At 46.1% G+C, this 27,190-nt stretch overlaps 1 protein-coding gene across 1 annotated transcript in view; it reads left to right on the top strand.

Moving 5' to 3' along the window:
- The window catches only part of LOC118936686 (sprouty-related, EVH1 domain-containing protein 2), a 39,864-nt gene extending 13,043 nt beyond the window's left edge, over positions 1-26,821 (top strand). The window contains 6 exon segments of the mRNA XM_090217712.1: positions 12,679-12,874; positions 14,509-14,677; positions 16,734-16,798; positions 23,967-24,045; positions 24,048-24,118; positions 25,812-26,821. Of these exon segments, the coding sequence (XP_090073838.1) occupies positions 12,679-12,874; positions 14,509-14,677; positions 16,734-16,798; positions 23,967-24,045; positions 24,048-24,118; positions 25,812-26,639 (1,408 nt within the window). The 3' untranslated portion in view covers positions 26,640-26,821.
- Positions 26,822-27,190: the final 369 nt, after the last annotated feature.

The following is a 27,190-nucleotide window of genomic DNA, read 5'->3' as shown; positions in this document are numbered from 1 at the left end:
TTGTGTTGTTGGTACCCTGATGGTTCTGTTCTGACTTACATGATGTTGTGTTGTTGGTACCCTGATGGTTCTGTTCTGACTTACATGATGTTGTGTTGTTGGTACCCTGATGGTTCTGTTCTGACTTACATGATGTTGTGTTGTTGGTACCCTGATGGTTCTGTTCTGTCTTACATGGTGTTACGGATACAGGTATCCTGTGTCTGTGTATCCTGTGTGTTTCTTTTCTCTCCTTCTCCCCTCACAGGTGAAAATCATCACTCCCCAATCAGTCAACAATCAACCCATCAATCAGAAGACACACCTCCTCCTCCTTCCTACCCTATCACAGTTCCTTCCCCATGGTTTAAAAACCCCATCATTTGTTTGCTCAGGAGCTCAATCTTTGTAATGCCATGTGGGTAGATCTCTGTTCTTCATAGATTTCGGTAGCTCAATCTTTGTAATGCCATGTTGGTAGATCTCTATTCTTCATAGATTTCGGTAGCTCAATCTTTGTAATGCCATGTGGGTAGATCTCTGTTCTTCATAGATTTCGATAGCTCAATCTTTGTAATGCCATGTTGGTAGAGCTCTGTGTTTGACTCGCTCTCTGTGTATTAATTAACCTCTTCTTTTGTTTGAGCACCTCCAAATCACTTTCATCTCCTGTGAGTATTGTTTTGGTTATGGTGTTTGTTTGTTGCTGGTGGGAAAAGGGGGAAACCAAGACAAGTCGCCCATGGGCATACACTACCCGTAGGTGAACTTTGTTAAAAACACTAGTTAGAACTGGGCGGACCACCCACTGTATTTTTTGTTAGTTAGTTAGCTGTTGTTAAAGTAGGCTAGTCTAGCTTAGGGGTGTTTTTGCATATTTGTTTCTTTCCTTGGGTCCAGCTCAGCCCCTTTTCCTGCTCCCCCCATTACCGTGTGTTTATAAATAAACCCTGAGTTTGACGGTATTATTTCGGTTGTCGTGGTTATTTCGTTCACACTTACTTTGTCACAATTATAATTTACATGAGTTATGTTACGGGTCTCACTACCATCCCCCCTAGACTGTCGGGCCAAAAGGGATTCGTAACATAAGTGGGGGCTCGTCCGGGATCTGTCTTTACTGACACCCATGCCGCTCATGTAGAATGTGATCGTGGTATAGTTCAGTGTTGAGCGTCATAGCTGAAGTAGCATTAGTGTTTGCTATTTTCTTTGGCTCTTGTGAAGTAGTGTAAGATGGCTACTTTTGATTTGAAGTCCTTTTTGGATAATCCTTCATGGGAGGTTTTTGATAAATGTCGTAGAGTTGATTTAATGACCTTGGCTGACCATTATTCAATATCGATTCCGCAGAGTGTAGTTAAGGCGGAGGTTAAACAGCTAGTGTTAAATGTCTTGTTGGAAGAGCAGGTGCTTGTGTTACCGCTGCCTGAGAATACTACTCCTGTAGGGGATGTTGCTGCTCCTGTAAGCCCATTGGTGTCTGAAAATGAGGGCGAGGCTAAAACACCAGCCACATTGTCCCATTTTGTTCCACTCTCCCCACTGTCAAACGGTGATGCCAGGAGGGATGTCCGTTTAGCACAGTTACAACTAGAGGTGGAAGAGAGAGCCCAAATTAGGCGAGAGACTCTACAGTTGGAGATGTGTAAAATTGAGGCAGAAAAAGAACGAGAACAGCGGCAGTTAGATTTGGAGATGTGTAAAATTGAGGCAGATAAAGAACAGCGGCAGATGACGTTTAAAATGCGCCAGATGGAACTGGAGGCAGAGACAGCAAGGCTAGCCTTCGTTCCTACTGTGCCTGTTAGTGAGTCGTCCTCACCTGCTGTGTCCTCAAACACGTTTGACATTAGTAGGCAGATAGCCTTAGTACCTTTGTTTAGAGAGTCAGAGGTTGACTCCTATTTTTGCGTATTTGAGCGTATAGCCGTAGCATTGAAGTGGCCTGAAGAGGTATGGTGTCTATTACTTCAGTGTAAATTAACTGGTAAAGCCCAAGAGGTTTTGTCAGCGCTACCTCTGGAGGACAGTTTGAATTATGAAGTGGTCAAAGCTACTGTTCTTCGTGCCTATGAGCTTGTGCCTGAGGCATACCGACAGAGATTTAGGTCTCATAGAAAGTCTTCTAGTAAGACTTATGTGGAATTTGCTAGAGACAAGGGAAATCTGTTTGATAAATGGCATGCTGCTAGTAAGGTAACTGATTTCAACTCTCTCCGGGAGTTAATCTTGTTGGAAGAGTTTAAAAATTGTTTACCCGAACGCATTGTAGTTTACCTAAACGAACAGAAAGTATCCTCCCTGGCAGAAGCGTCTGTGTTGGCAGACGAGTTTGTGTTGACGCACAAGAGTGTGTTTTCGGCTCAAACTGAGAGTAGAACCATTGAGTTTCCTACCTTTAGCCCTAGTCGGCCCGCAGTAGTATATCAAGCACGCCAGAAGAATGAGCGTTCCTGTTTCTATTGTCATAAAGTAGGACATATGATTAATGATTGCTTCCTGCTTAAACGCAAACAAGGGAAGCCTCTTCGTGCCAAGCCACCAACAGGTGTTGCTCTAATTCGTACGGTTGTGAGGTCTGCAACAAAACAGGTGCCTAAGGGTAACTGTAGTTTGAAAGTCTCAGTCCCCGACCGCAGTTATGAACCATTCATTTCCGATGGGTTTGTGTCCCTAACGAATGACGGAGCGTCTCAGCGTCCGGTTAAAATCCTTAGAGATACTGGTGCGGCGCAGTCGTTTATATTGTCTGATGTGTTGCCCTTATCTGACGATACATACTGTGGTTCCAGTGTGTTAGTGCAGGGTATTGAAATGGGTTTTGTCCCAGTGCCGTTGCACTTTGTGAAAGTACACTCTGAGTTAATCAGTGGAATATTCAGAGTGGGGGTACGTCCTAAGTTGCCAGTGAAAGGTGTGACCTTTATAATGGGTAACGATATTGCCGGAGGAAAGGTAGTACCCGTATTGGAAGTATTGGATAAAAGTGACCACTCTCTCTCGAATGAGTTGGCACAGAGTTATCCACATGTGTTCCCCGCTTGTGCTGTCACTCGTGCTCAGGCACTACAAGAGGGTGACGTGATAGATTTGTCGAACACTGTTCTGTTCAAAGATGATGATCAAGAGGATGGATTGTGTGATACCTCTGAGAAGTTGATCACCTCTGACAAACAGCCCAGAAAAGAATTAAAGAACGTTGAACTTATTGCTGATGCAATACAGTTACCAGTCACTCGTGAGCAGCTGATTGCTAACCAAAAGGTTGACAACAAACTTGTTAAATGTTTTTCTAGTGTTGTCTCGTTAGAAGAGGTGAAGAAGAAGAATGTGGCTTACTTCATTGATGGTAATCTCCTCATGCGTAAATGGAAATCCCATGTTGATGCGGGTGGAGATTGGAATGCTGTTTACCAAATAGTGATTCCTACAGCCTTTCGACAAAATGTGTTATCCCTTGCTCATGATCACCAGTGGTCTGGTCATTTAGGAATTACAAAGACGTATGATCGGATCCTTCGACATTTCTTTTGGCCGGGTTTAAAACAAGATGTGGCGCAGTTCTGTCGGACATGCCACACCTGTCAGATAACAGGAAAACCAAATCAGGTTATTCCTCCTGCTCCTCTTTGTCCTATACCTGTCATAGGTGAACCATTTGAGCATGTGGTGGTTGATTGTGTCGGACCGTTACCGAAGACAAAATCGGGTAACCAGTTTTTGTTAACGATAATGTGTATGGCTACAAGATACCCCGAGGCTATTCCTCTGAGAAGGATTACAGCCCCGGTAGTGAGTAAAGCCTTAATAAAATTCTTCACAACATTTGGGTTACCTAAGGTGGTACAAAGCGATCAAGGTACCAATTTTCTATCCAAGCTCTTCAAGCAGGTGTTAAAATCCTTGTCAATTACGCACCGTGTGTCAAGCGCCTATCACCCAGAGTCTCAGGGTGCGCTTGAAAGATGGCATCAGACACTAAAGTCTATGCTACGTAAATATTGTTTGGAATCTGAGAAAGATTGGGATGAGGGAGTTCCTCTAGTTTTGTTTGCTGCTCGTGAAACTGTGCAGGAGTCCCTAGGTTTCAGCCCGGCTGAACTAGTGTTTGGTCACACAGTGAGAGGACCAATGAAAGTCCTTAAAGAACAGTTCTTGTCCCAAGAGTTGTGTACCAGAGATGAGAATGTGTTGGACTATGTTAGTCGCTTTCGTGAGCACCTACACCAAGCTTGTGCTCTTGCAAAAGAAGCTCTGTCTTCCTCACAGAGGAGCATGAAAAGACACTATGATAAAGAGGCTGTTTCTCGTCCACTACAGCCAGGTGACCAAGTACTGGTGTTATTACCTGTTCCAGGATCTTCACTGTCAGCTCGTTTCTCTGGTCCTTATTTGATTGAAAAGAAAATAAGTGAAACTGACTATGTGCTTCAAACTCCTGATAGAAAACGCCAATCTCGTGTGTGTCACATTAACATGTTGAAAGCATACCACACCCGACCCATCACACAGTTAGATAGTTCAAAAACAGAGGAAGGTACTGCTGTCTCCTCTGCTACTACTGTGATGATAGTGGACTGTCAAATTGATGATGTTGATGGATTAGAGTTGCGCAATACTCAGCAGCAGTGTGTTAGATTGCCCAACTCAGAAATGCTGCTGTCTATCCAGTCAGGTCTGGTTCATTTAACGGATGGACAGGCTAATGATATTGTGAGGCTACTACACAGTTTTCCATGTCTCTTTAATGACGTTCCTACTCGCACAAATGTGTTGGAACATGACATTAATGTTGGAAATGCTACACCTATCAAGCAACACCCATATCGTATCAACGCTTCCAAGAGGAAGATAATGAGAGATGAGGTGAAATATTTGTTGGAGAATGACCTGGCTACGCCAAGTTCCAGCCCTTGGAGTTCTCCTTGCATTCTGGTTCCTAAACCTGATGGTACGTCCAGGTTATGTACGGATTATCGAAAGGTAAATTCTGTCACAATGCCAGATTCGTTCCCGTTACCCAGACTGGACGACTGTATTGACACTATTGGTGCTGCTAAATATGTAACTAAGTTGGACCTCTTAAAAGGTTACTGGCAGGTTCCGTTAACTTCACGTGCTTCTGAGATTTCTGCCTTTGTGACCCCAGACAACTTCCTTCAGTACTCAGTAATGGCTTTTGGGATGCGAAATGCACCAGCCACTTTCCAACGACTGGTTAACTCCGTATTAGCTGGCGTTCCTAATTGTAGTGCATACCTTGATGACCTAGTGATTTATTCGTCTGAGTGGTCAGATCATGTTGACTCGCTAAGGGTAGTGTGTGAACGGTTGGCAGCTGCTTCTCTAACCCTGAACTTGGCAAAGTGTGAGTTTGGGAAGGCTACTGTTACCTATCTCGGTAAAGAGGTTGGCCATGGACAGGTGCGCCCTGTTGATGCCAAGGTCTTGGCTATAACTGCATTCCCTGCACCTACCACTAGACGAGAGCTACGCCGCTTTTTAGGGATGGTTGGCTACTACCGTAGCTTCTGTAAAAATTTCTCTGCGGTAGTTGCTCCATTGACCGATTTGCTTAGTCCGGCTAGACCATTTGTGTGGTCCCCTGATTGTAAGAGAGCTTTTGAATCTGCGAAAGCACTCTTATGTAGTACCCCTGTACTTGCTGCTCCGGATTTTGAACAACCATTCAAACTTGAGGTAGATGCTAGTGCCAGAGGTGCTGGTGCTGTTCTACTGCAGCAGGACAAGAGTGGAGTGGATCATCCCGTTTGTTATTTTTCACGAAAATTTAATAAATGTCAAACAAACTATGCGACAATAGAACAAGAAGCTCTTGCTTTGTTGTTAGCTCTGCAATACTTCGAAGTATACATTGGTTCCAGTGCCCTACCAGTAATTGTGTATACTGACCATAACCCCTTAGTTTTTCTCCACCGAATGTACAACCAGAACCAGCGCCTTATGCGTTGGGCGCTGATTGTACAAAATTATAATTTGGAGATCCGCCACAAAAAGGGTTCAGATAATGTGTTGGCAGATGCTTTGTCTCGTGTGTAATGATGATTTTTGTATGTTTTGTAAGGTTGACTTTATTGTTGATCTTGTGAGTATTAATTGTAATACTGTGATCGCAATCCCCCCTAGGGTTGCTCTTTTAAGGGTGGGAGTGTTACGGATACAGGTATCCTGTGTCTGTGTATCCTGTGTGTTTCTTTTCTCTCCTTCTCCCCTCACAGGTGAAAATCATCACTCCCCAATCAGTCAACAATCAACCCATCAATCAGAAGACACACCTCCTCCTCCTTCCTACCCTATCACAGTTCCTTCCCCATGGTTTAAAAACCCCATCATTTGTTTGCTCAGGAGCTCAATCTTTGTAATGCCATGTGGGTAGATCTCTGTTCTTCATAGATTTCGGTAGCTCAATCTTTGTAATGCCATGTTGGTAGATCTCTGTTCTTCATAGATTTCGATAGCTCAATCTTTGTAATGCCATGTTGGTAGAGCTCTGTGTTTGACTCGCTCTCTGTGTATTAATTAACCTCTTCTTTTGTTTGAGCACCTCCAAATCACTTTCATCTCCTGTGAGTATTGTTTTGGTTATGGTGTTTGTTTGTTGCTGGTGGGAAAAGGGGGAAACCAAGACAAGTCGCCCATGGGCATACACTACCCGTAGGTGAACTTTGTTAAAAACACTAGTTAGAACTGGGCGGACCACCCACTGTATTTTTTGTTAGTTAGTTAGCTGTTGTTAAAGTAGGCTAGTCTAGCTTAGGGGTGTTTTTGCATATTTGTTTCTTTCCTTGGGTCCAGCTCAGCCCCTTTTCCTGCTCCCCCCATTACCGTGTGTTTATAAATAAACCCTGAGTTTGACGGTATTATTTCGGTTGTCGTGGTTATTTCGTTCACACTTACTTTGTCACAATTATAATTTACATGAGTTATGTTACGGGTCTCACTACCATCCCCCCTAGACTGTCGGGCCAAAAGGGATTCGTAACACATGGTGTTGTGTTGTTGGTACCCTGATGGTTCTGTTCTGTCTTACATGATGTTGTGTTGTTGGTACCCTGATGGTTCTGTTCTGACTTACATGATGTTGTGTTGTTGGTACCCTGATGGTTCTGTTCTGACTTACATGATGTTGTGTTGTTGGTACCCTGATGGTTCTGTTCTGACTTACATGATGTTGTGTTGTTGGTACCCTGATGGTTCTGTTCTGACTTACATGATGTTGTGTTGTTGGTACCCTGATGGTTCTGTTCTGACTTACATGATGTTGTGTTGTTGGTACCCTGATGGTTCTGTTCTGACTTACATGATGTTGTGTTGTTGGTACCCTGATGGTTCTGTTCTGACTTACATGATGTTGTGTTGTTGGTACCCTGATGGTTCTGTTCTGTCTTACATGATGTTGTGTTGTTGGTACCCTGATGGTTCTGTTCTGACTTACATGGTGTTGTGTTGTTGGTACCCTGATGGTTCTGTTCTGTCTTACATGATGTTGTGTTGTTGGTACCCTGATGGTTCTGTTCTGACTTACATGATGTTGTGTTGTTGGTACCCTGATGGTTCTGTTCTGACTTACATGATGTTGTGTTGTTGGTACCCTGATGGTTCTGTTCTGACTTACATGATGTTGTGTTGTTGGTACCCTGATGGTTCTGTTCTGACTTACATGATGTTGTGTTGTTGGTACCCTGATGGTTCTGTTCTGACTTACATGATGTTGTGTTGTTGGTACCCTGATGGTTCTGTTCTGACTTACATGATGTTGTGTTGTTGGTACCCTGATGGTTCTGTTCTGACTTACATGGTGTTGTGTTGTTGGTACCCTGATGGTAATCAGGTAGACTAAACTGTATGGAGGGCAGATAGCCTGTATTCTGTTCATTTCTACTGGCTAGTCTATATGGCCATCAGTCTATCACCCCAAATGACCTCACGACACCATTCACTTCAGTCATTCTTTACAATTTCCTCTACTCTCCCTCCCCCACCTCCTACCCGTCCTCCCCTCCTCCTCCTCCTCTGTCCTGTGTAGTTATTGAGAGGAGGCTGGGCTGGTGTTGTGTCAGGTTACCATACAGTATACGGCTGGGCCCTCAATGAAGTCTCTATTTCTATCAATGAAGTCTCTCTATTTCTATCAATGAAGTCTCTCTATTTCTCTCAATGAAGTCTCTCTATTTCTCTCAATGAAGTCTGTCTCTCCTTCTCTCTCTCACAATGAAATATCTCTATTTCTCTCATAATGAAGTCTCTCTCTCTCTCATAATGAAGTCTCTCTATTTCTCTCAATGAAGTCTCTCTATTTCTCTCATAATGAAGTCTCTCTCTCTCTCTCATAATGAAGTCTCTCTATTTCTCTCAATGAAGTCTCTTTCCCTCTCTCTCTCCCAATGACGTCTCTCTCTCTCTCAATGAAGTCTCTCTCTCTCTCAATGAAGTCTCTCTCTCTCTCAATGAAGTCTGTCTCTGTCTCCCTCTGTGTCTCTCTCTCTCTCTGAAGTCTCTCTCTCTCTCTTTCTCAATGAAGTCTGTCTCTCTCTCTCTCTCTCTCTCTCTCTCTCTCTCTCTCTCAATGAAGTCTCTCTCTCCCAATGGTCTATCTCCCAAGGGTCTCTCTCTCTCTCTCAATGAAGTCTCTCTCTCCCAATGAAGTCTCTCTCTCTCTCTCAATGAAGTCTCTCTCTCCCAATGAAGTCTCTCTCTCTCTCTCTCTCTCTCTCTCTCAATGAAGTCTCTCTCTCTCTCAATGAAGTCTCTCTCTCTCTCAATGAAGTCTCTCTCTCCCAATGAAGTCTCTCTCTCTCAATGAAGTCTCTCTCTCCCAATGAAGTTTCTCTCTCTCAATGAAGTTTCTCTCTCTCAATGAAGTCTCTCTCTCTCTCTCAATGAAGTCTCTCTCTCTCTCTCTCTCAATGAAGTCTCTCTCTCTCCCAATGAAGTCTCTCTCTCTCCCAATGAAGTCTCTCTCTCTCTCAATGAAGTCTCTCTCTCAATGAAGTCTCTCTCTCTCAATGAAGTCTCTCTCTCTTTCAATGAAGTCTCTCTCTCTCAATGAAGTCTCTCTCTCAATGAAGTCACTTTCTCTCAATGAAGTCTCTCTCCCTCTCAATGAAGTCTCTCTCTCTCTCAATGAAGTCTCTCTATTTCTCTCATAATGAAGTCTCTCTATTTCTCTCAATGAAGTCTCTTTCCCTCTCTCTCTCCCAATGACGTCTCTCTCTCTCTCAATGAAGTCTCTCTCTCTCAATGAAGTCTCTCTCTCTCAATGAAGTCTGTCTCTGTCTCCCTCTGTGTGTCTCTCTCTCTCTGAAGTCTCTCTCTCTCTCTCAAATTCAAATTCAAGCTGCTTTATTGGCATGAAAAACATTGTGTCAATATTGCCAAAGCAACAATGTATACAATATACATTGTAACAAAATTATAAATGATAAATGATAAATGATCTCTCTCTCTCTCTCTCTCTCAATGAACTCTGTGTCTCTCTCTCTCTCTCTCTCTCTCAATGAAGTCTCTCTCTCCCAATGAAGTCTATCTCCCATCTCTCTCTCTCTCTCTCAATGAAGTCTCTCTCTCCCAATGAAGTCTCTCTCTCTCAATGAAGTCTCTCTCTCCCAATGAAGTTTCTCTCTCTCAATGAAGTTTCTCTCTCTCAATGAAGTCTCTCTCTCTCTCTCAATGAAGTCTCTCTCTCTCTCTCAATGAAGTCTCTCTCTCTCCCAATGAAGTCTCTCTCTCTCTCAATGAAGTCTCTCTCTCTCAATGAAGTCTCTCTCTCTCAATGAAGTCTCTCTCTCTCAATGAAGTCTCTCTCTCAATGAAGTCTCTCTCTCTCTCTCAATGAAGTCTCTCTCTTTCAATGAAGTCTCTCTCTCTTTCAATGAAGTCTCTCTCTCTCAATGAAGTCTCTCTCTCAATGAAGTCACTTTCTCTCAATGAAGTCTCTCTCCCTCTCAATGAAGTCTCTCTCTCTCTCTCAATGAAGTCTCTCTATTTCTCTCAATGAAGTCTGTCTCTCCCTCTCTCTCTCTCACAATGAAGTATCTCTATTTCTCTCATAATGAAGTCTCTCTCTCTCTCTCTCATAATGAAGTCTCTCTATTTCTCTCAATGAAGTCTCTCTATTTCTCTCATAATGAAGTCTCTCTCTCTCTCATAATGAAGTCTCTCTATTTCTCTCAATGAAGTCTCTTTCCCTCTCTCTCTCCCAATGACGTCTCTCTCTCTCTCAATGAAGTCTCTCTCTCTCAATGAAGTCTCTCTCTCTCTCTCAATGAAGTCTGTCTCTGTCTCCCTCTGTGTGTCTCTCTCTCTCTGAAGTCTCTCTCTCTCTCTCTCTCTCTCTCTCAATGAACTCTGTGTCTCTCTCTCTCTCTCAATGAAGTCTCTCTCCCCCAATGAAGTCTATCTCCCAATGGTCTCTCTCTCTCTCTCAATGAAGTCTCTCTCTCTCTCTCAATGAAGTCTCTCTCTCCCAATTAAGCCTCTCTCTCTCTCTCTCTCAATGAAGTCTCTCTCTCTCAATGAAGTCTCTCTCTCTCTCTCTCTTTCTCTCTCTCTCTCTCTCTCTCAATGAAGTCTCTCTCTCTCTCTCTCTCTCTCTCAATGAAGTCTCTCTCTCAATGAAGTCTCTCTCTCTCAATGAAGTCTCTCTCTCTCAATGAAGTCTCTCTCTCAATGAAGTCTCTCTCTTTCTCTCAATGAAGTCTCTCTCTCTCTCTCTCTCTCTCAATGAAGTCTCTCTCTCTCTCTCTCAATGAAGTCTCTCTCTCTTTCTCTCAATGAAGTCTCTCTCTCAATGAAGTCTCTCTCTCTCAATGAAGTCTCTCTCTCTTTCTCTCAATGAAGTCTCTTTCTCTTTCTCTCAATGAAGTCTCTCTCTCAATGAAGTCTCTCTCTCTCAATGAAGTCTCTCTCTCAATGAAGTCTCTCTCTCTCAATGAAGTCTCTCTAAATGAAGTCTCTCTCTCTCTTTCTCTCAATGAAGTCTCTCTCTCTCTCTCTCTGTTGTATTTAGAAGACTAGTACTATTGATTAGTTGTATTTAGAAGCCTAGTACTATTGATTAGTTGTATTTAGAACCCTAGTACTATTGATTAGTTGTATTTAGAACCCCAGTACTATTGATTAGTTGTATTTAGAACCCTAGTACTATTGATTAGTTGTATTTAGAACCCCAGTGCTATTGATTAGTTGTATTTAGAACCCCAGTACTATTGATTAGTTGTATTTAGAACCCTAGTACTATTGATTAGTTGTATTTAGAACCCTAGTACTATTGATTAGTTGTATTTAGAAGCCCAGTACTATTGATTAGTTGTATTTAGAACCCCAGTGCTATTGATTAGTTGTATTTAGAACCCCAGTGCTATTGATTAGTTGTATTTAGAAGCCCAGTACTATTGATTGGTTGTATTTAGAAGCATAGTACTATTGATTAGTTGTATTTAGAACCCTAGTACTATTGATTAGTTGTATTTAGAAGCATAGTACTATTGATTAGTTGTATTTAGAACCCTAGTACTATTGATTAGTTGTATTTAGAAGCCTAGTACTATTGATTAGTTGTAGTTAGAAGCCTAGTACTATTGATTCGTTGTATTTAGAAGCCTAGTACTATTGATTCGTTGTATTTAGAAGCCTAGTACTATTGATTGGTTGTATTTAGAAGCCTAGTACTATTGATTAGTTGTATTTAGAAGCCTAGTACTATTGATTGGTTGTATTTAGAACCCCAGTGCTATTGATTAGTTGTATTTAGAAGCCCAGTACTATTGATTAGTTGTATTTAGAAGCCCAGTACTATTGATTAGTTGTATTTAGAACCCCAGTACTATTGATTGGTTATATTTAGAAGCCCAGTACTATTGATTAGTTGTATTTAGAAGCCCAGTACTATTGATTAGTTGTATTTAGAAGCCCAGTACTATTGATTAGTTGTATTTAGAAGCCCAGTACTATTGATTAGTTGTATTTAGAAGCCCAGTACTATTGATTAGTTGTATTTAGAAGCCCAGTACTGTTGATTAGTTGTATTTAGAAGCTCAGTACTATTGATTAGTTGTATTTAGAAGCCCAGTACTATTGATTAGTTGTATTTAGAAGCCCAGTACTATTGATTAGTTGTATGTGATGGAAGGTGATGTACAACCCTCAGGCTCAACTTGCCTTAAGAGTCGGCTGCAATGTGAAACACACCCTCCCTCAGTCTATCATCACCAGAGTGAGAATCCAGGAGCATAACATGGTTAACCTGAAGGAACTGTAATGATGAATAATTCTGACTCATAATGGTGTTGATGGTCCCTCTCCCTCCCTCTCCAGTGACAGCTACATGGTTAACCTGAAGGAACTGTGATGATGAATAATTCTGACTCATAATGGTGTTGATGGTCCCTCTCCCTCCCTCTCCAGTGACAGCTACATGGTTAACCTGAAGGAACTGTGATGATGAATAATTCTGACTCATAATGGTGTTGATGGTCCCTCTCCCTCCCTCTCCAGTGACAGCTACATGGTTAACCTGAAGGAACTGTGATGATGAATAATTCTGACTCATAATGGTGTTGATGGTCCATCCCCCTCCCTCTCCAGTGACAGCTACATGGTTAACCTGAAGGAAATGTGATGATGAATAATTCTGACTCATAATGGTGTTGATGGTCCCTCTCCCTCCCTCTCCAGTGACAGCTACATCGTGTGTGTAAAAGCTGTGGTGATGGTGAGGGATGATTCCAGTGGAGGCTGGTTGGTCCAGGACGGGGGGGCTCTGAGTAGAGTGGGAGTCTGCAGGGTCCTGCCCCCCGAGCTGGGGCTGGGACTCGCCCCCCTGGGTCGCTCCCACTTCCTCATCCATGGAGAACGTCTACGGGACAAACAGGTGAGGGACAAACAGGTGATGGACAAACAGGTGAGGGACAAACAGGTGAGGGACAAACAGGTGATGGACAAACAGGTGAGGGACAAACAGGTGAGGGACAAACAGGTGAGGGACAAACAGGTGAGGGACAAACTCATGTGAGCATCAGACACACAAACACACACCAAATATACACACACACACACACACACACACACACACACACACACACACACAATAGGTTTTATTACAAAGTCTTCTGTAGTCAACATGCTGTCACTATGACAACTAGTACAGTACAATATAGTCTAGTCTTCTGTAGTCAACATGCTGTCACTATGACAACTAGTACAGTACAATATAGTCTAGTCTTCTGTAGTCAACATGCTGTCACTATGACAACTAGTACAGTACAATATAGTCTAGTCTTCTGTAGTCAACATGCTGTCACTATGACAACCAGTACAGTACAAGGTAGTCTGGTCTTCTGTAGTCAACATGCTGTCACTATGACAACTAGTACAGTACAATATAGTCTAGTCTTCTGTAGTCAACATGCTGTCACTATGACAACTAGTACAGTACAATATAGTCTAGTCTTCTGTAGTCAACATGCTGTCACTATGACAACTAGTACAGTACAATATAGTCTAGTCTTCTGTAGTCAACATGCTGTCACTATGACAACCAGTACAGTACAAGGTAGTCTGGTCTTCTGTAGTCAACATGCTGTCACTATGACAACTAGTACAGTACAATATAGTCTAGTCTTCTGTAGTCAACATGCTGTCACTATGACAACCAGTACAGTACAAGGTAGTCTGGTCTTCTGTAGTCAACATGCTGTCACTATGACAACTAGTACAGTACAATATAGTCTAGTCTTCTGTAGTCAACATGCTGTCACTATGACAACTAGTACAGTACAATATAGTCTAGTCTTCTGTAGTCAACATGCTGTCACTATGACAACCAGTACAGTACAATATAGTCTAGTCTTCTGTAGTCAACATGCTGTCACTATGACAACTAGTACAGTACAATATAGTCTAGTCTTCTGTAGTCAACATGCTGTCACTATGACAACCAGTACAGTACAAGGTAGTCTGGTCTTCTGTAGTCAACATGCTGTCACTATGACAACTAGTACAGTACAATATAGTCTAGTCTTCTGTAGTCAACATGCTGTCACTATGACAACTAGTACAGTTCAATATAGTCTAGTCTTCTGTAGTCAACATGCTGTCACTATGACAACTAGTACAGTACAATATAGTCTAGTCTTCTGTAGTCAACATGCTGTCACTATGACAACTAGTACAGTACAATATAGTCTAGTCTTCTGTAGTCAACATGCTGTCACTATGACAACTAGTACAGTACAAGATAGTCTAGTCTTCTGTAGTCAACATGCTGTCACTATGACAACTAGTACAGTACAATATAGTCTGGTCTTCTGTAGTCAACATGCTGTCACCATGACAACTAGTATAGTACAAGATAGTGTTAAATTGGACTCATTGTTCTGGTCTCATCTCGACTGAAGTTGGTCTCCAATACAACACTGCTAAATAATTATCATGATGATTGATTGACAGGTTGATTGATTGATTGACTGACTGATTGAATGACGTGTCTGTTGTGTGATTACTCAGGTGATCCTGGAGTGTGCTCTGAGGAAGAACCTTGTGTACACCAAGGCCACGCCCACCTTCCACCATTGGATGGTGGAGGACAGGAGGTGTGGCCTGACGTTCCAGAGGCCTGCTGATGCTCGGGCCTTCGACAGGGGCGTACGGAAAGCCATGGAGGCCATGGCAGAAGGTGGGGGGAAACTCTGGAATGGTCTGACATGGGCCTTTTTAACCTTTCTGATCTCCCCATCCCGGATCCGGGATCGTGAATACAGACTCAAGCTCATTACCATAACGCAACGTTAACTATTCATGAAAATCGCAAATGAAATGAAATAAATATGCTAGCTCTCAAGCTTAGCCTTTTGTTAACAACACTGTCATCTCAGATTTTCAAAATATGCTTCTCAACCATTGCAAAACAAGCATTTGTGTAACAGTATTGATGGCTAACGTAGCATTTAGCATTAGCATTCAGCTGGCAACATTTACACAAAAAAACAGAAAAGCATTCAAATAAAATCATTTACCTTTGAAGAACTTCAGATGTTTTCAATGAGGAGACTCTCAGATAGCAAATGTTCAGTTTTTCCTGAAAGATTATTTGTTTAGGACAAATCGCTCCGTTTTCTGCGTCACGTTTAGCTATGAAAAAACCCCTGTATCCAGGATTGTGTAAATCTATCAGCAAGCTCATTAGCATAACACAACGTTAACTATTTATGAAAATCGCAAATGAAATGAAATAAATATGCCATCTCTCAAGCTTAGCCTTTTGTAAACAACACTGTCATCTCAGATTTTCAAAATATGCTTCTCAACCATAGGAAAACAATCATTTGTGTAAAAGTAGCTAGCTAGCGTTAGCATTTCGCGTTAGCATTTAGCGTTAGCATTAGCGTTAGCATCCAGCACGCAACATTAACAAAAACATAAAAGCCTTCAAATAAAATCATTTACCTTTGAAGAACTTCTGATGTTTTCAATGAGGATACTCTCAGTTAGATAGCAGATGCTCAGTTTTTCCAAAAAGATTCCTTGTGTATTAGAAATAGCTCCGTTTTATACATCACATTTGGCTACCAAAAAAAATCCCCAAATTCAGTCCTCAAAACGCGAACTTTTTTCCAAATTAACTCCATAATATCGACTGAAAACATGGCAAACGTTGTTTAGAATCAATCATCAAGGTGTTTTTCACATATCTCTTCATTGATACATCGTTCTTGGACACATGCTTTCTCCCCTGAATCAAATGGTAAAGTAGAAGCAGCTGGCAATTGCGCACCGAATTCGACGCAGGACACCAGGCGGACACTTGGAAAATGTAGTCTCTTATGGTCAATCTTCCAATGATATGCCTACAAATATGTCACAATGCTGCTAAGACCTTGGGCGAACGACAGAAAGTGTAGGCTCATTCGTTGCGCAATCACAGCCATATAAGGAGAGAATGGAAAACAGAGCTTCAGAAATTCTGCTAATTCCTGGGTGATGCATCATCTTGGTTTTGCCTGTAGAATGAGTTCTGGGGCACTTACAGACAAAATCTTTGCAGATTCTGAAACTTCAGAGTGTTTTCTTTCCAAAACTGTCAAGAATATGCATAGTCGAGCATCTTTTCGTGACAAAATATCGCGCTTAAAACGGGAACGTTTTTTATCCAAAAATGAAATAGCGCCCCTAGAGCTCTAACAGGTTAAAGGAGTAGCATGCTAGGTGCTACGATGGTAAAGTCTGCCGTTGTGCTCTAGAGCAAGTCACTTCACCATAATTGCTCCAGAGGTACTGGGCAATGGTGACTCTGGCCGTGACTCCAACCTCTGAGGAGATCTCAGGGGGAGTTGGAACATGCAAGAGACACATCTCCAATTCACACATGTTGTATATTCATATTTTTTATTTGTCTTTTTATTTAACCAGGCAAGTCAGTTAAGAACAAATTATTATTTAAAATGACGGCCTATGAACAGTGGGTTAACTGCCTTGTTCAGGGGCAGAATGACAGATTTGTACCTTGTCAGCTCGGGGATTCAATCTATCAACCTTTCAGTTACTGGTCCAACTCTCTAACCACTAGGCTACCTGCCGCCCCTAATATACATTTGTACGTGTGAAATATGACAAATATAAGCATCCGTCAAATGTTTATTATGAATTAAAGTGTAACAATGCGATTGAAAAGTCTATACCTGAAAATAGTGCACATTTAGTTAGTTAATTTTGACACTCTTTGCTCCCCGTAGGCTCCACGACGTCCTCCTCAACACTCCAGAACGAGGCAGAACTGGGCGACGATGATGTGTTCACCGTAAGCACAACCTGTCTCATTTAGATGTTTAACTGTCAGAGATGATGTGTTCACCGTAAACACGACCTGTCTCATTTAGATGTTTAACTGTCAGAGATGATGTGTTCACCGTAAACACGACCTGTCTCATTTAGATGTTTAACTGTCAGAGATGATGTGTTCACCGTAAGCACAACCTGTCTCATTTAGATGTTTAACTGTCAGAGATGATGTGTTCACCGTAAACACGACCTGTCTCATTTAGATGTTTAACTGTCAGAGATGATGTGTTCACCGTAAACACGACCTGTCTCATTTAGATGTTTTAACTGTCAGAGATGATGTGTTCACCGTAAACACGACCTGTCTCATTTAGATGTTTTAACTGTCAGAGATGATGTGTTCACCGTAAACACGACCTGTCTCATTTAGATGTTTAACTGTCAGAGATGATGTGTTCACCGTAAACACGACCTGTCTCATTTAGATGTTTTAACTGTCAGAGATGATGTGTTCACCGTAAACATGACCTGTCTCATTTAGATGTTTAACTGTCAGAGATGATGTGTTCACCGTAAACACGACCTGTCTCATTTAGATGTTTAACTGTCAGAGATGATGTGTTCACCGTAAACACGACCTGTCTCATTTAGATGTTTAACTGTCAGAGATGATGTGTTCACCGTAAACACGACCTGTCTCATTTAGATGTTTAACTGTCAGAGATGATGTGTTCACCGTAAACACGACCTGTCTCATTTAGATGTTTAACTGTCAGAGATGATGTGTTCACCGTAAACACGACCTGTCTCATTTAGATGTTTAACTGTCAGAGATGATGTGTTCACCATAAACACGACCTGTCTCATTTAGATGTTTAACTGTCAGAGATGATGTGTTCACCGTAAACACGACCTGTCTCATTTAGATGTTTAACTGTCAGAGATGATGTGTTCACCATAAACACGACCTGTCTCATTTAGATGTTTAACTGTCAGAGATGATGTGTTCACCGTAAACACGACCTGTCTCATTTAGATGTTTAACTGTCAGAGATGATGTGTTCACCGTAAACACGACCTGTCTCATTTAGATGTTTAACTGTCAGAGATGATGTGTTCACCGTAAACACGACCTGTCTCATTTAGATGTTTAACTGTCAGAGATGATGTGTTCACCGTAAACACGACCTGTCTCATTTAATGTTTAACTGTCAGAGATGATGTGTTCACCGTAAACACGACCTGTCTCATTTAGATGTTTAACTGTCAGAGATGATGTGTTCACCGTAAGCACAACCTGTCTCATTTAGATGTTTAACTGTCAGAGATGATGTGTTCACCGTAAACACGACCTGTCTCATTTAGATGTTGAACTGTCAGAGATGATGTGTTCACCGTAAACACGACCTGTCTCATTTAGATGTTTAACTGTCAGAGATGATGTGTTCACCGTAAACACGACCTGTCTCATTTAGATGTTTTAACTGTCAGAGATGATGTGTTCACCGTAAACACGACCTGTCTCATTTAGATGTTTAACTGTCAGAGATGATGTGTTCACCGTAAGCACAACCTGTCTCATTTAGATGTTTAACTGTCAGAGATGATGTGTTCACCGTAAACACGACCTGTCTCATTTAGATGTTTAACTGTCAGAGATGATGTGTTCACCGTAAACACGACCTGTCTCATTTAGATGTTTAACTGTCAGAGATGATGTGTTCACCGTAAACACGACCTGTCTCATTTAGATGTTTAACTGTCAGAGATGATGTGTTCACCGTAAACACGACCTGTCTCATTTAGATGTTTAACTGTCAGAGATGATGTGTTCACCGTAAACACGACCTGTCTCATTTAGATGTTTAACTGTCAGAGATGATGTGTTCACCGTAAACACGACCTGTCTCATTTAGATGTTTAACTGTCAGAGATGATGTGTTCACCGTAAACACGACCTGTCTCATTTAGATGTTTTAACTGTCAGAGATGATGTGTTCACCGTAAACACGACCTGTCTCATTTAGATGTTTAACTGTCAGAGATGATGTGTTCACTGTAAACACGACCTGTCTCATTTAGATGTTTAACTGTCAGAGATGATGTGTTCACCGTAAACACGACCTGTCTCATTTAGATGTTTTAACTGTCAGAGATGATGTGTTCACCGTAAACACGACCTGTCTCATTTAGATGTTTAACTGTCAGAGATGATGTGTTCACCGTAAGCACAACCTGTCTCATTTAGATGTTTAACTGTCAGAGATGATGTGTTCACCGTAAACACGACCTGTCTCATTTAGATGTTTAACTGTCAGAGATGATGTGTTCACCGTAAGCACAACCTGTCTCATTTAGATGTTTTAACTGTCAGAGATGTGGTTATAGTGATGACCATCATTACATTACATAAGCCCAGCCCAAAGCCCTGATCTATCATAGGTCACTCATTAAAGCACCACTGTTACCTGTCTACCCCCCACTGCTTCCCACTACACCCTCTGTTACGGGTCTGTGTTGTGTGTGTGTGTGTGTTACCTACACCATCCTCCTGTAGCGTGACACTGGGAGCAGCAGGCAGGGTCAAAAGGTCACTTCCTGTTAGCCCCCCCCCCCCCCCCCCCCACCACCACTCACCACAATCAAACTAACGTTGGCAGCTGCATCTAAGCTTTGTGACATTGTGATTTACCAGCAGTCAGAGAGAGAGATGGGGGGGGGGGGGGTAGAGGATGTGGCTCATCTTGACTCCAACTGTCTGTTAGAGCTAGATGAATGGTCTGAGTTTACACACACACACCTCTGCACAGGCTGAGGCTCCTGTTGACCACCTCTCCTAAAGTTATCAGCAGTGGCCCGGTGTGTTGCGAGGTGGGTGGTGGCGTGTCAGACAGGATTTACTGATTTACTACCCTGTGTACACACACACACACACACGAGAAGGGGGATTGGTTGGGGGACAGGGCTAGGAAGCACATTCTTCCTCAATTATTCCTCGTGGGCTAGCCTATACTTAACCCAACTCCCCCTCCCCTGCCTCTCGCTGAGCGGACACTATTTTTGTTGAGAGAGAGAGAGGACAGAGAGACAGAGAGACAGAGAGACAGAGAAATTCAGAAGGAGAGTGAGACACAGAGAGACAGAGGTGTATTTTGCTACCATTCTTCTAGTTTTGAGACATTTAGCTGCTGTCTTCCTCTTTCAACCCCCCTCCTTTCCCCCTCTTCTCTCCACAACATCCTCTCTCTCCCTCTCTCTCTCTCTCTCTCTCTCTCTCTATCTCTCTCTATCTCTCTCTCTCTCTCTCTCTCTCTCTCTCTCTCTCTGTCTCTGTCTCTGTCTCTCTGTCTCTCTCTGTCTCTCTCTGTCTCTCTCTGTCTCTCTCTGTCTCTCTCTGTCTCTCTCTGTCTCTCTCTGTCTCTCTCTGTCTCTCTCTGTCTCTCTCTGTCTCTCTCTGTCTCTCTCTGTCTCTCTCTCTCTCTCTCTCTCTGTCCTCTCTCAGTCTGTCTCCCCTGTGTGGTGGGCTTCAGTAGAAACAGAGGAGAGGTGGTCTGTGTAGTGAATGATCAGCAGTAATGAGAGCAGGGTTGTATTCACTAGACACCAAATGGAAGAAAACACCGAAACAGGGAGGGACTACCTCAACTTGGCCAATAAGAAACACTTGTATTTTTGTTTTCTGTTGCAAAAATGTTTTCCTACGATGTGCACTAATGAATATGACCCAGAGCTGGTGGCAGGGGTAGCCAGAACCAATTGACAGACAGGAGTACCCCAAGATCCACCCACTTGCAGCCCAAGAGAGAGAGGGGAGGAGGGGGTGGTACAGGGGGTTTGGGTTGGGGGTGTTGTTATTTTTGGGCCAGCCATTCTGAAGGGCTTTGTAACAACCAATCAACATTACAGTCCACTCTGTGGGTAGATCTCAACGCTGGCCATGGAGGGAGGGAGGGGTTAAGTTTAGTCCAACACGGACCCCCATAAAGCAAACCAGTCGGGGGGGGGGGGGGGGGGGGGGGGTCGGTTGAAAAAGCTAAATAAAGTGGCTCTACACACTTCCCCCTGGCCTGCCTGTGTGGGCAGCGACAGACAGACAGACAGACAGACAGACAGACAGACAGACAGACAGACAGACAGACAGACAGACAGACAGACAGACAGACAGACAGACAGACAGACAGACAGACAGACAGACAGACAGACAGACAGACAGACAGACAGACAGACAGGACAGACAGACAGACAGACAGACAGACAGACAGACAGACAGACAGACAGACAGACAGACAGACAGACAGACAGACAGACAGACAGACAGACAGACAGACAGACAGACAGACAGACAGACAGACAGACAGACAGACAGACAGACAGACAGAAAGGTCAGAGGGAGTGCCTTTGCGTCCTAAATAACACCCTATTTCCTGGGTATAAAGTAGTGCACTATATAGGGAATAGGGCTCTGATCTAAAGTAGTGCACTATATAGGGAATAGTGTCCTGGTATAAAGTAGTGCACTATATAGGGAATAGGACTCTGGTCTAAAGTAGTGCACTATATAGGGAATAGGGCTCTGGTCTAAAGTATTGCACTATATAGGGAATAGGGCTCTGGTCTAAAGTATTGCACTATATAGGGCACCATTTGGAACACAGAGGGCAAAAATCATGTTCAGCCTGTCAGTCAGTACTCTGCTGCCTGCAATGCCCCCAGAGGCTGTCCACCTGCCTGCCTGTCCAAATATCTGTCTGGGCGCTCAGCAATGTGGAGTCACACAGACACCCACAATGTGTAGAGTCAGCTGGCTGCTGGTCGGCTAGCCGGCGGCCTGGGTGTGTTTTGTGTCTGGCCAAGGTTTGACTTGGACCAAAGCCTGAGGAGGAAAGGGGCCAGGATAATGCTACTCACACAGGCTGGAAGTAGACCTGGAGAGAGAGAGGGTAGGGGGGGGGGGGGGGGGTAGGGGGGGAGCAGGGGGGGGTAGGGGGGGGAGCAGAGAGGGGGTAGGGGGGGGAGCAGAGAGGGTAGAGGGGAGGGAAGCAGAGAGGGTAGAGGGGAGGGAAGCAGAGAGGGTGGAGGGGAGGGAAGCAGAGAGGGTGGAGGGGAGGGAAGCAGACAGGGTAGAGGGGAGGGAAGCAGAGAGGGTAGAGGGGAGGGAAGCAGAGAGGGTGGAGGGGAGGGAAGCAGAGAGGGTGGAGGGAGGGAAGCAGAGAGGGTGGAGGGGAGGGAAGCAGACAGGGTCGAGGGGAGGGGAGCAGACAGGGTCGAGGGAGGGGAGCAGAGAGGGTCGAGGGGAGGGGAGCAGACAGGGTAGAGGGGAGGGGAGCAGACAGGGTAGAGGGGAGGGAAGCAGAGAGGGTAGAGGGGAGGGAAGCAGAGAGGGTCGAGGGGAGCAGAGAGGGTAGAGGGGAGGGAAGCAGAGAGGGTAGAGGGGAGGGAAGCAGAGAGGGTCGAGGGGAGGGAAGCAGAGAGGGTCGAGGGGAGGGAAGCAGAGAGGGTCGAGGGGAGGGAAGCAGAGAGGGTAGAGGGGAGGGAAGCAGAGAGGGTCGAGGGGAGGGAAGCAGAGAGGGTAGAGGGGAGGGAAGCAGAGAGGGTAGAGGGGAGGGGAGCAGACAGGGTAGAGGGGAGGGGAGCAGAGAGGGTAGAGGGGAGGGAAGCAGACAGGGTCGAGGGGAGGGAAGCAGAGAGGGTCGAGGGGAGGGAAGCAGAGAGGGTCGAGGGGAGGGAAGCAGAGATGGTGGAGCAGAGAGGGTAGAGGGGAGGGTAGAGGGGAGGGAAGCAGAGAGGGTAGAGGGGAGGGAAGCAGAGAGGGTGGAGGGGAGGGAAGCAGACAGGGTAGAGGGGAGGGAAGCAGAGAGGGTGGAGGGGAGGGAAGCAGACAGGGTCGAGGGGAGGGGAGCAGACAGGGTCGAGGGGAGGGGAGCAGACAGGGTAGAGGGGAGGGGAGCAGACAGGGTAGAGGGGAGGGAAGCAGAGAGGGTAGAGGGGAGGGAAGCAGAGAGGGTAGAGGGGAGGGAAGCAGAGAGGGTAGAGGGGAGGGAAGCAGAGAGGGTGGAGGGGAGGGAAGCAGAGAGGGTGGAGGGGAGGGAAGCAGACAGGGTAGAGGGGAGGGAAGCAGACAGGGTAGAGGGGAGGGAAGCAGAGAGGGTAGAGGGGAGGGAAGCAGAGAGGGTAGAGGGGAGGGAAGCAGAGAGGGTGGAGGGGAGGGAAGCAGAGAGGGTGGAGGGGAGGGAAGCAGACAGGGTCGAGGGAGGGAAGCAGAGAGGGTCGAGGGGAGGGGAGCAGACAGGGTAGAGGGGAGGGGAGCAGACAGGGTAGAGGGGAGGGAAGCAGAGAGGGTAGAGGGGAGGGAAGCAGAGAGGGTAGAACAGAGAGGAGAGGGAGGGAAGCAAGAGGGTCGAGGGAGCAGAGGGAGAGGGGAGGGAAGCAGAGAGGGTAGAGGGGAGGGAAGCAGAGAGGGTCCAGGGTAGGAAGCAGAGAGGGTCGAGGGAGGGAAGCAGAGAGGGTCTAGGGGAGGGAAGCAGAGAGGGGGAGAGGGAGGGAAGCAGAGAGGGTCGAGGGAGGGAAGCAGAGAGGGAGAGGGGAGGGAAGCAGAGAGGGTAGAGGGAGGGAGGCAGACAGGGAGAGGGGAGGGGAGCAGAGAGGGTAGAGGGGAGGGAAGCAGACAGGGTCGAGGGGAGGGAAGCAGAAGAGGGTCGAGGGGAGGGAAGCAGAGAGGGTCGAGGGGAGGGAAAAAGCAGAGATGGTGGAGCAGAGAGGGTAGAGGGAGGGTAGAGGGAGGGAAGCAGAGAGGGAGCAGGGGAGGGAGCACAGGGAGAGGGGAGGGAGCAGAGCAGGGGTACAGGGGTAGGGCAGCATAGAGGGAGAGGGCAGGGGAGGCACAGAGGGTAGAGGGCAGGGGAGCAGAGAGGGAGAGGGGAGGAGCAGAGACAGAGGGGCAGCAGAGACAGAGGGGGGAGATTTGGGAGAGAAGAGACACCAAGCCGGTCCTGGGAATCTGCAGAGGTAGATCTGTGTAAGAGAGGCACAGACAATATCAGAGAGAGACATTTTGGGGTGACTGATGGCCAGTGAAACAACTCAAACAACAATATAGAAAGATTTGCTCAAACCAAAAATGTGATTCAGCTGCTTGTCCAATCAGAGCTTTACGGACTCTTCTGTGGTTTTGTCTTTTGTCCAATCAGAATGCCACAGACAGCTCGTCTCTACCCTCCGAGACTGGGAGCCCTGTCTCAGCCACTGGACCTGCCACTCATCCCACTTACACAACAACTGCATCCTGGGAAAACTACCTTACGAACCCTATAGGTTGTCAGACCACTACTTCCTAGATCTGGTAAGCCAATGGCAGGGAGAGTAAGGGATGGATCATGTTGACACTGGATGTGTCTCCCTGACCCAGTATGTAATACCAAGATGTTCAGCAGACCACCATAGTCCCTGTGCCCAGAACGCCATGGAAACATGTCTGAATTACTACCGACCCGTAACACTCACGTCTGTAGCCATGAAGTGCTTTGAAAGGCTGGTCATGGCTCACATCAACACCATCATCCCAGAACACCTAGACCCACTCCAATTTGCATACCGCCCCAACAGATCCACAGATGACGCAATTCAGGTTGCTTTCCACACTTCCCTTTCCCATTGTTTACCACTTCATCACTGCATATTACTAATAGTAATGCATAGATTAGAAATACTGTGTAGTAAAATGTACACAGTGGAACTATAAATAGGAAAGTTACACAGCACCATCCGCACCATAAATCTTAGTGTAAGTTATCCAATGACATTTGTTCAATTCTAGGCATTTGTTCATCCCCCTCTCTCTCCCTCCTTTCCTCCCTCTCCTCTCTCTCTTCTCTCTCCCTCTCTCTCTCTCTCCCCTCCCTCTCCTCTCTCTCTCTCTCTCTCTCTCTCTCTCTGTCCTTCCTCCGTCTCTCCCTCTCCTCTCTCTCTCTCCTCTCTCTCTCCCTTTCCTCTCTCGTCTCTCCCTCTCCTCTCTCTCTCTCCCTCTCCTCTCCCTCTCCCTCTCTCTCTCCCTCTCCTCTCTCTCTCTCCCTCTCCTCTCTCGCTCTCCCTCTCCTCTCTCTCTCCCTTCCCCTCTCTCTCCCTCTCCTCCTCCCTTCCCCCCTCTCTCTCTCCCTTCCTCTCTCCCTCCCCTCTCTCTCCCTCTCCTCTCTCTCCCTCTCTCTCCTCTCCCTCTCTCCCTCACTCCTTCTCTCCCTCTTCTCTCTCTCTCCCTCTCCCTCCCCCTCTCTCTCTCCCTCTCCTCTTCCCTCCCTCTCTCTCCTTCCTCTCTCTCCCTCCCCTCTCTCCCTCTCTCTCCCCCTCCCTCTCCTCTCTCTCCCTCTCTCTCTCCCTCTCTCTCTCTCTCTCCCTCTCTCTCTCCCTCTCTCTCTCTCTCCTCTCTCTCCTCTCCTTCCTTCCTTCCCTCTCTCCCTCTCCTCTCCCTCTCCTCTCTCTCTCCCTCTCCTCTTCCTTCTCCTCTCTTTCTCTCCCCCTCCCTTCCCCCTCCTGTCTCTCTCTCTCTTCCTCTCTCCCTCTCTCCTCTCTCTCTCTCTCCCTCTCCTCTCTGTCCCTCTCTCTCTCCCTCTCCTCTCTCCCTCTCTCCTCTCTCTCTCTCCCTCTCCCTTCCTTCCTTCCTCCATCCCTTCTCCCTCTCTCCCTCTCTCTCTCCCTTCCCTCTCCCCCTCACCTCTCTCTCCCTCTCCTCTCCCTCTCCTCTCTCCCTCTCCTCTCCCTCTCCTCTCTCCCTCTCCTCTCTTTCCCTCCCTCTCCCTCTCTCTCTCTCCCCCTCCCTCTCCTCTCTCTCTCCCTCTCTCTCTCCCTCTCTCTCTCTCTCTCCTCTCCTCTCTCTCTCTCCCTCTCCTCTCTCTCTCCCTCTCTCTCTCTCCCTCTCTCTCTCCCTCTCCTCTCTCTCTCTCTCCCTCTCCTCTCTCTCTCCCTTCTCTCTCCCTCTCTCTCTCTCCCTCTCCTCTCTCTCTCTCTCCCTCTCCTCTCTCTCCTCTCGCTCCTTCCTGCAGCCTCTGCCCCGCATCCCTCGCCACGTCTCCTTCCAGGACGACGAGGAGATCGTCAGGATCAACCCTCGGGAACGTTCCTGGGAGCTCCCCTCGGAATCCTCCTCCCGCTCGGAACTCCACATGGACCAACTAGAACGCTCCTGGCTCACGGGCTATGAGGACTACCGCCACGCCACCGTGCGCCACAAATACATCCGCCCGCCAGACTACTCTGAGTCCTATGTCCACTTCGCTAAGAGCGAGCCACACAAACACCACTATAGTTATCCCCTGGTTTCCACACCGGTAGATTCCTCCGACCCCAAACCTACCTTCAGACCTTTACCCAAGAGGCACCACTACGCCGGCTTGGGTTCGCAACACCGCCGTCCAGGGGATCAGGGCTTCGGTGGGGGCGTGGTCTCTACCCAGCCCCAGCCCCTCCTCCCTGGCTCGTCTGATGGACAGGACAAGAAGTCTGAGGAGGGCGGGGTTGGCGAGCGCCTGCAGTGCCAATACTGCGGCGAAACGTTCTACGGCGGTAACAACCGACGGGGGCGCTGCCAGGACGCGCCGGACCCGATCAGGGCGTGCGTCCGGCGGGTCAGCTGCATGTGGCTGGCCGACACACTGCTGTACCACTGCATGTCTGACCCGGAGGGGGACTACTCAGACCCCTGCTCCTGTGAGGGGGGTGGCGAGGGGAGGCTGGGCACACGCTGGGCAGCTCTGCTGGGGTTGTCCCTAGTGGCGCCGTGTCTCTGTCTGTACCCGCCCCTTCACGCCTGCCACCGGGCCGGGGTGGCGTGCGGGAGCTGCGGGGGCAGGCATGAAGCCTCAATGACATAAACCCCAAAAACACATGGAGGGGAGAGGGGAAGGAGGGGGAGAGGGAGAAGAAGAGCGGTCCTATGCCCCATTTTGGTTTTGTGGTTTTGTTACTCTACAGACGGATGTGTATATACAGCGGTGGTGTGTTGTGGCTGCCATTTTGAAATGGTGTAAAGATTCATAAAGCTCCTTCTTGTGTACTGTCCTTCTCTCTCTCCTCTTTCCACGTGACTGTCTTGTCTGTCCTTCTCTCTCTCCTCTTTCCACGTGACTGTCTTGTCTGTCCTTCTCTCTCTCCTCTTTCCACGTGACTGTCTTGTCTGTCCTTCTCTCTCTCCTCTTTCCACGTGACTGTCTTGTCTGTCCTTCTCTCTCTCCTCTTTCCACGTGACTGTCTTGTCTGTCCTTCTCTCTCTCCTCTTTCCACGTGACTGTCTTGTCTGTCCTTCTCTCTCTCCTCTTTCCACGTGACTGTCTTGTCTGTCCTTCTCTCTCTCCTCTTTCCACGTGACTGTCTTGTCTGTCCTTCTCTCTCTCCTCTTTCCACGTGACTGTCTTGTCTGTCCTTC

This window comes from Oncorhynchus mykiss, chromosome 23 (genome assembly GCF_057628025.1).
Source record: "Oncorhynchus mykiss isolate SJ-2025 chromosome 23, ASM5762802v1, whole genome shotgun sequence".
Taxonomy (NCBI): Eukaryota; Metazoa; Chordata; class Actinopteri; order Salmoniformes; family Salmonidae; genus Oncorhynchus; species Oncorhynchus mykiss.
This window is presented reverse-complemented; position numbering and strand designations above follow the sequence as displayed.